General features: G+C 47.1%; 1 protein-coding gene across 1 annotated transcript; it reads right to left on the bottom strand.

Annotated features, from left to right (window-relative positions):
• Window positions 1-827: 827 nt before the first annotated feature.
• Window positions 828-3,733, bottom strand: LOC146344343 (uncharacterized). Its single transcript, XM_084860363.1, has 2 exons — window positions 1,965-3,733; window positions 828-1,138 (listed from the first exon to the last, which is right to left on the bottom strand). The coding sequence occupies exons 1-2, from the start codon at window positions 2,702-2,704 to the stop codon at window positions 1,066-1,068; spliced, it is 813 nt and encodes a 270-aa protein (XP_084716489.1). The 5' UTR covers window positions 2,705-3,733; the 3' UTR covers window positions 828-1,065.
• Between the last annotated feature and the right edge of the window lie 5,306 nt (window positions 3,734-9,039).

Below are 9,039 nucleotides of genomic sequence, written 5' to 3'. Positions count from 1 at the left end.
ATGTTTTGACAGAAGAAAGTACTACAACACCCAGCATTCCCCAGCCAGCTGTACTTGTAGGACTTTCTTCTGTCTAAACATGCATAGGGTTGTGCCTTAAAAGGTTTATTGTAGCAAAATCTTTGGTGGAGTAGAGTTCCCTTTCTCAAAGTATAACATGGATCATGTATCTGACGAAGTGGGTTCCAATCCACTAAAGCTAAACTGGAGCAATAAAACTGTCAGGCTGCAATCCTATATACATACTACCTGAGAGCAAGTTCCCTTTAACTCAATGGGGCTTATTTTTGAGTAAACACGTATATGATTACACTGTTAGTCTTTAAGGTTTTCAGTTTTTTGATACAACTAACATGATTAGCACTCTAGAATTATTTATGTTTTCCAAAATCCGTTTAGGAAAAAAAAAAACCTCTTATGGCAATATTCCCCACAAAATAGAATAGTGCAGGTTAGAAATGTTCCCTACTTGGAGACGACCAGTTTTATCGGTTGGATATTTAAGGAAACAGTACTTCTTTGTCTTCGAAGATATAAAAGTATAATTATTTTCCTCACTTCCTGTTAAATCTTCCATCCTGTTTAATCATTTATACGTTAATACCATGATATTATTGTGTTTATATTCCATGATGGAAATCAAAGGAGGCACTGACCAGATCCAGGCTTACTTGCTTTTACCAAGGTTACCTTCAGCCCCTGCCCTTCAAATGTCTACTTTTTTCAATACCTACCACTATTTCCATTGAAGTTACCTGGGTTGCGACTACAATAATGCACTCTATGGGTTTATATTGCCTTTTCCCTCATATTTCCAATAACACCTTAAGATTTCCTTTTTATTCGGAATACAGCATATATTTTGAAATGGATGTAGAGTTTTCTATGGGCAAATGAGGACGAATGAGACTTGGGACGCTCACAACGAGTGTAGGGAGGAACAGAGTTCCTGAATCTGATTTCCTTCAAGCAAGCTGCATTATAGTATCAAGAAACGCGAGAGGGAGAAGCCAGGCGCACGAAGCCTTTCAGTTAGTCCCGCAGGGTCAGATCGGTCTCTCCTGCCTATAGGTATACCGGGGACGGTGGTGCTGGGACTGTTGTTTCTGTGTTGTTTTTTGTTTTGTACTTTTCTTTTCTGGGAAAAGAAAGTAGAAAGAAACGATCGACTTAGAAAAGGTATGGGTGTTGGGGAGGTGGAAATGACCATCGGGGTCGGGCAGCCCCCCACCTACAGAAATTAGCCAGCAACGTTTTTCCTGGAACCGTTCTATTGTTAATGGCTGATATTGATCAGTTGTCAACTAATTCTCCGATGCATTCAGATTGCAGATTTCTCCTGTCATCGCATTCAACCTTTTAAAGGCAGAGAATCCCAGAGCGATTCCATTGAGCGATTCCATTAAATAAAAAAACAACACCCAGCGACGCTACATTAAACAAACAAGCCAGGCCGGAAACAACTCCGTAGTAAGAGAGAGAGAGAGAGAGAGAAAGACTGACTGTGGAGGGCCCGCCCAAAGTATGGCTTCCTATCCCGAAGTATTCAGCGCATCGCACGGAGAGGCGATGCAGCTTGGCCAACTCCGTACGCTGAGCTGACTGGAAAGAGCCCCCCCGCCGTCCACGCGGCACCGCCCTCGCCACTGCCGAGCCGCTACACGTCCCTGACTTCGCTCCCTGTAGAGCCCCCACCCCACCCCGAGATGCTGCCGGGAGGCGCGTGCGTGGAAACACCGAGAGGGACGCCAGTCCATGGATGGCAGGAAGGGGAGGGAAGCAGCTCGACGGAGCTGCCAAGATGGCAGGGGAGCGCCTGAGCGTATCCCCCGCTTTCCTCCCCGCGGCCGGGGCGGAGCTGGCCTGCCGGCTCTCTCCCTGCCTCGCCTTGTCTCTCTCTCTGTGCCTGGATTGTTCCGGGAAGCCTCGCCGCCGCGGTGAAGCGTCGCAGCGCCCGGCCCTACCGCGCTGAGCCAGGCTGGACAGGCGCCCCGGGGGCCGCGCGCTCTCCTTCGCCCGCGGCGGCGGCGGCGGCGGCCCCTTCAGCCTCCGCTGCGATGGTTCCTCGCCGGACATGGAGGCGAGTTCCGCAGGAGCGCGGGACCTGTGCTCCCACGCGAAGGTGGCTGAACGGCCATCTAGTTCCGGCGAGCGAGGCGCAGACAGCCGCCTTCTCAAGAGCAGCAACAGCCCGGGCCAAGACCTTCCCGGCCTCCAGACCAAGCGGGGCACGACCTCGCCGATACCCTCTCCTGGGAAGAGGGCAAGGAAAGGAGCCGGCGGGGATCCCGCGGCAGCCGGGGAAGAGCTCCGTGTCCCTGGCGTGGGCCCTCTCCTGTGCTGCGCTCCTGCCTTCCGGGGCTTCGCATTTCCGATAACACGGATTGCGTGCTTGCGAGGCCCCTTCAGCTGGGAGACAGACGACTCGGCCAGGGCACCCGGCGAGGAAGGCCCCCCCCCCCCCGCCACTTGGCTTCGTTACGCGCACAGGCGCTGTGTTTGGCAGAGGAGAACGTGGAGTGCGTGAGCGTGGTACCAGCCCCCGCTTCCACCGGAACCGCCACGAGGCTGGCCTGCCCTCTCTCCGCGCCTGGACGTGCTGTAGCACACGCGTTTGCCGCGACGGGTGACGCGACACGGCTGCAGCAGCCGATTTCCCTGCTTTTCCGAAGAGCGACGGAAGGCTGGCCGCCGGCTGCGTCATGCGGGAATCTGAAATACAACCTTGGACGCGCGCACCTGGTCGCGTGGGCCGAAAGCGGAGTTGAGAGCCCAGTTTGAATCAAGCAGACGAATCCAGGCGATTCGGATAATGAAGGTGGCCGCAGTCGTGGCTCGCTGCCCCCCCCCCCCCGGCCACTCCTCCACTTGCGTTGTCAGCTCCCAGGGCGTTTTCCCCAGTGAAGTGTCCAGACGCCAAGATTTTGCTGAGCATGAGGTTCAGTTCCGCCTGACCTCTGTAGAAACTTCGCCCGATGCTCAGGGCGACATCTGACCCCAGAAAAGATGCCAGTGGGCACGTCCCATACACTCTGGTCCTAGGCGCCTCTCTTTCCAAATGGAGACTGGGTCTGTTCCTTCCAAAAAAAAAGTTACGATGATGATACACGGAAACTAGACTTCAGTCCAACTGAGACTGCAGTTCGTTCGCATATTTAAGTGGGGAAAAGTCCCATGGAAGCAGACTTACTTCCTAGAAAAAACGTTTAGTACATTTGGGAGGGGCTATTTTTTAACATTTTAAAAATGAAGGTCTTCCTGTGGTATTTAGGAATCTTTTGTTTGTATTCCTGGCTTTCAGTTCCTCCAGCCCCACCCCCTGCAGACAGGAAGAATACCAATATCTAATAACCAGAATTTCTCTTCCAATGCAACCCTCTGCATGTTTACTTGGAAAGAAATCTCACGGTGTCCCAAGTGTGGATAGGATTGCCGCGTTTCTTCCCAGACACAGTTCAAGAAAGAAAGCCCCCAGCATCTGCTTCCGACTTAAGAAGACGGTAGAACTGCCGCGTTGTCAGGTGGAAGGAAAGAGTATTTGTCCTGTTATTACTTCCTAAGAGTCGTTATTAATGCACTGTGTTGAAATTAGTTCAACAGAATACCCCTTAGTTTATTTTCAAATGTGCTGAGAACCTGATTTTTGTCAGCCACTTCTGCTCGTTTATGTTGCCTTGAACCGTGGATCCATTGCCATTTGGCGTTGAGTATTCTAAAAATATATTTTTTAATCTTACTATAAATGTGTCTTAATGTTTATTTCATTTTAATTCACGTCTGATTCTTTTATTTCCCTTAAGTCTCTCCCTCCCTTTCAGTGGCATTTTTATTCTGTTTACTATCTGACCTAGTTATTTTAAACCAAATTTGTCCAACGTCTGTTTGAATCCTTTCTTTGCGGCAAAGGAGGTGGTTGATGGAACCAGCAGAGGTTTTCATGTTATAAAACTATTTAAAATTTCAGCCAGGCTCAAGTAAATTTACTTGGAAGTAAGTTTCATGGAGTTCAATTAAGCTTGCTCTCAAACGAAGATAGGGTTCCTGCCTTAAACCGACTAGGTTCAGTTGCATCGGTTTGTTTGTTAAGGCTTCGGAACTCAGTTGTGGGTTGCGCTTCCCAACACAGATTTTGAATTACAGTCCATTTCAAAGTATTCGGAGTCCGAATACTGAGCTTCCTCGATTGGCATTGCCAACATATATCCAGCTTTATCCTATTTATGTCAGGCAAATGTTTTAATCCGAGAATTCAGCGTGTGGTGTTCAGATCACGGCATTTCTCTCTCCAAGAGTTATATCGTAGGATCCACTGAATTTTGGACTTTACCTCAGGGAGATGATCACCGAGTGGGTTCCACGGGCTGAGGGATTGGGCTTTTGTATTTTTAAAAGACTTGGTCCCGGGGGCCGTCGGGCCTCTTGGCCTCCCTCTCCGTGCGTGGAACAAGGCCGGAGACTCGCACTCCGCCCCCCCCCCCCCGTTCCTCTTTACCTGCTTGCCAAATGTTCTCCCACTTTCCTTCTGTGCGACCTGGATGATCTCACGAGGTACCGTCGGGCTTTCCGCAAAGTGTTGTCCTCACCTACCAGCTGCAGGTCTGACATTTGGAGCCTTTGGTGGCAACTGAAGCAACGCGGATTGGATGCTGGAGAGTCGCCGGCCGGGAATGTCGTGCCGCGGGATGAAGGGCTGCTGTTCACTGAAGCAGCGCGGCTCAGAACGGCGCCTCCTCAGGACGAGTGAGCCCTGCGGCCGCGGGACGGTCGGGTGCAGGGGCAGCCACGCGCTCGGGGCTCAGTCTTGCCACGCAAGTGGGCGTGGAGCAGCCTCCCTTCCTGCCGATGGCTATTTGCCACACTTCAGAAGCACCGCTCAGGGAAACGTGGAAGGGAATCTGGGTCGCGTGTATATAACGCAACTTTAAAAAAAGAGAGAGAGAAGGAAAACCAAACACCTGCCTTATGGAATCCAGTTGCTGTGAGGTAGGCCCAGGGAGGAAAACCCCTCACTTCACACGTTCGTTTTTTACACATATTCCTAAGTTTTTTAAATGTACACCAAAAATTTACCGTGTGAATGAGACAAACACCTACGTCATACAGGCACCCTCATCGGAAAGTCCGGATTTACTTCAGCTCCCACTTGTTGTGAACTCTAGGTTAGCTGCTGTCGTGGATGGCAACGCCTTGTTCTGTGAGTGGAATAGAAAACAAGCAAAATAGTGTGCCCGACTCCTTTTTGCCTTCCTCTTCCCGTGGCCTTTTTGCTGCTACCAGGTGGAAATATTTCTCTGGCTGCACCCACCAAGCCCACCTGGAAACTCTCTGTTTTTCAGGTAGTGTGGGGGGCTGGCTGTTAGACATGGGGAGGAGAAATTCTCCAACACTTTCTCACAGGTAGGGCTCACCATTAGCAAGGGTTGTAACACAGGATCTCCCCCCACCCCAGTGGTGGTGGGGGGGTTGTTTTACACTGCCACTACAAGTGGCAACAGCATCAACTGTCTTGGCAGCCTGGCCCCCATTTTGAATCCTCCACAATACCCCATACCTAGGATCATTCGAGGGCATGGGGAGAGGGTGGGGTAGGGTGGATGCAGCCACCAGAAAAAAATAAGTGAAGAAAATTTGGAGAACATTCTGCAAAGTGGTCTTTTATATCTAGGGGAGAGTGTAAGAAAAGAAAAATCTCTGTACTTTTCTGAGAAAATGTATTCTGAGAAATTTTGGCTCAGCTCTAGTTGTCATTCTTGAGGGTTCAGCACCTTCCCCAGGGTTTCCCAAATGTTAAATTTCTGAGGGGTGTTTTGGATACATCTTGTCTCTAATGCAGGTTCTGATAATACCACTCCTTCCCTGCAAACTCTGTAGCATGTCATTTTGCATTTCTTTTGGTGGTGTTTTGACCTTACCTAATCACTGTGAGGTGGCCAAGGGTACTGTGTGAGGTTTTTCCCCCCTTTCTATTATATGTCTCCATTGGTCTGCAGCCTCCCAGGCTGTCTCTGCTTCCTGATCTGAAAAAGCCCTGGGGGAGGAATTACCTCATGATGTTTTCCCCTGGGTGGGAAGTGCAGGAAGCCAAGGAGGCAACAGGCTGCCAGAGAGATGATTGTAAATGAAAGACAGGACACTCGTGCATACTCCACATCCACCTCATAAGCAAGGTAAGCACAAGAACCCTTAATAACCCATGAGAATATCTCCAAAATTTCTTCTCCTTTGAATTTATTTTTGAAAGCAATTTCTTTTCTATCAGATTGAATGAGAATGGTCACAAACTTTGTGGGAGAAATTTTTGACACACACTATTGCACACACATATATGCTGTCTCATATGAGCAAAAGGGTACTAAACCACCAGGGATAAAAGCATCCAATTAACCTAACTAATCTGTGTCCCTGTTTTATCTAGGTTCCTTGCCTAAGCAATATCTTACTGTCATTGCCCCAGCTTTCCCAATCAGTTCTCCAGTTCCAGCAATTCTGGCCTTCTTTTCTTTCCTTCTTTCCTTCCTTCTTTCTCTTCTTCCTTCTCTCTTTCTGTCTCTCCTTTCTACTTTTCGGCCCCACTGCTTTAGGCTTTAATCTCTTAGAGAGTAATCTATGGTCCTGTACCAAGGACCAAAGGATTTTTGAGTCCCCCTCCTGAGGTTATAGACATTCCTACAACCTCGGGAGGGAGGCTCTGGGTTCCAGTCCCTCCCCCTTTCCCTCCCTCACCCCATCACAGGAGTCACAGAAAGAACTACAGCAGCTGCTTCCCCAATGTGACTTTGGAGAGAGGAAAAAGAGGACATTCTGTGGGGCTGTGAGAGGAAGGGAAAGGCCAGGAACTGCAGTATTCTGTGGTCCTTCCCCAGTCCTGCCCCCACCAAATCAAAAAGGAAGAGAGGTGAAAGTCACTCTTTTGTCACTCCTCCCCCCTGCTGGCAGCACCCCTGGCAGGGCATAGAATACTCAGATGCCTCTTAAAAATAGTTTTTTTCTCTCCCAACTGCAACCAACCAGGATGATAGTTTCTTGTTAATTTTTACCAACTACGTTAATATTTCCCCAAGTTAAAACTTTCCCCCTCTTCTTCTGACCTTCTGTTGAACCTCCTGCTCTCTGAGCAAAACTTCCTGACCACAAAGATTGAAGGCAAAAGGAAAAAGGGACGGCAGAGGATGAGATGGCTAGATAGCATCACCAATGCGATGAATATGAACTTGAGCACACTCCGGGAGAGAGCGCAGGACAGGAAGGCCTGGCGTGCTATGGTCCATTGGGTCACTAAGAGTCGGACACGACTTAACGACTGAACAACAACAACAACTTTTGATCTCTAAACTATTAACCTTTTTGTCCGAAACGTACTAGCACACACAGACACACACAGACACAAAGTTAACCTCATTATATCCAAACCCCACTCTAAATACAAAAATGGTGGATAGTTATGTTCCTCCACAGCTTCTATTCCATGTGTGAAAAACCGTCCTCTGCCAAAGTCACATTTGATTTCACAAGAGGAGACTTCTCTAAAATGAGGGAATTGGTTAAAAAAAAGAGAAAAGTTGAAATGGGGAGTCAAGATGGTTAAATCTCTTCAAAATGCTTTGAGGTTGATCCAGACCACAATAATAGAAGTTCAGCTAGAATGTATTTCACTGTTAAGAAAGATACCAGGAAGTCCAAGAGTTCATCAGTATGTTTAACAAGCAGTATCAAGGAAGCTATTACAGAAAAGAAGGCTTACTTCAGAAAAAGAGAGGTATTGCCCAAATGAGGAAAATGAAAAACAACAACCAAACAGAAACTTGCACAAAGGCAATGCAAGCAGACAATAAGAGGTGCAAAAAAGAATTTTAAGGAGCATATTGCTAATAAAATTGAGACCAAAAATCAAACAAAAATCAAAAAGCAGGAATCCAGCTAGAGAGACTGTTGGGCCATTGGATGACAATGCTTTAACTCCATTACTAAAGGAGGATAAGGAGACTGGAGAGAAGCTAAACGACTTAACAGCAGAAACCTGAAGTGATGTTTTCAGGATGACAGCCTGAAAAACTGAGACAAATAATGGTGACAAGAGACCTTGTCTCTTCTAGACCTTGTTGACAAATCAAAAGCTAACAAATCACTGGGTCCAGATAATATCTGTGAGAGTTCTTAACTCAAATGTGAAATTGCTGATCTTCTAACAAAAATATGTGACTTGTCCCTTAGAATAGGGACCAAACGACTGGAGAGTGGCAAACGTAACACCAATTTTTAAAAAGGGATCGATCCAGGTCATTACATACTGGTTCACTTAATATCTGTTCTGGGTAAATTGGTGGAAAGCATTATTAAAGATAAAATGAGTAAGCATATAGAAGGACAAGTCCTACTGAAAAAGAATCAACATGACTTCACAAAAGTATGTCTTGTCTCACTAATGTTTTAGAGTTCTTTCAGTGTCAATAAACATGTGGGATGGGGTGATCCAGTAGACATTGTTTACTTGGACTTCAAAAAGGGTTTTGACAAAGTCCCTCCTGAGCATAAATGGTTAGTTCAAGCAATGGATGATGTAAACAGTAGGGACCCACAAGGGTCTATATTGAGACCAGTGCTTTTTAATGTGTTCTTAAATTATCTGGAATTAGGAGTGAGCAGTGAAGTGGCCAAGTTTGCTGATGACAAATTATTTAAGGTAGTTAAAGCAAAAAGAGTTTGCAAAGAGCTCCAAAAGGATGCCCGAACTGTGAGAATGGGCATTAAATTGGCAAATGTGGTTCAATGTAAGCAAAGTAATGCACATTGGGACAAAAAATCTCAACTTAACATATACACTGATGGGATCTGAAGTGGCACTGACTGAACGAGAAAGGGATCTTGGAATTGTGGTGGACAGTTCGATGAAAATGTCAACCCAGTGTGTGGCTGCTGTGAAAAAGGAAAATTCCATGTTGAGCATAATTAGAAAAGAAATGGAAAAAATCTCAATATCATACTGCCCTTCTACAAATCGATAGTATGACCACAGTTGGAATATGGTATACATTTCTGGTC

The sequence above is a fragment of the Heloderma suspectum genome, chromosome 5 (assembly GCF_057233095.1).
Source record: "Heloderma suspectum isolate Gila_16-S chromosome 5, 16-S_ref, whole genome shotgun sequence".
NCBI lineage: Eukaryota > Metazoa > Chordata > Lepidosauria > Squamata > Helodermatidae > Heloderma > Heloderma suspectum.
This window is presented reverse-complemented; position numbering and strand designations above follow the sequence as displayed.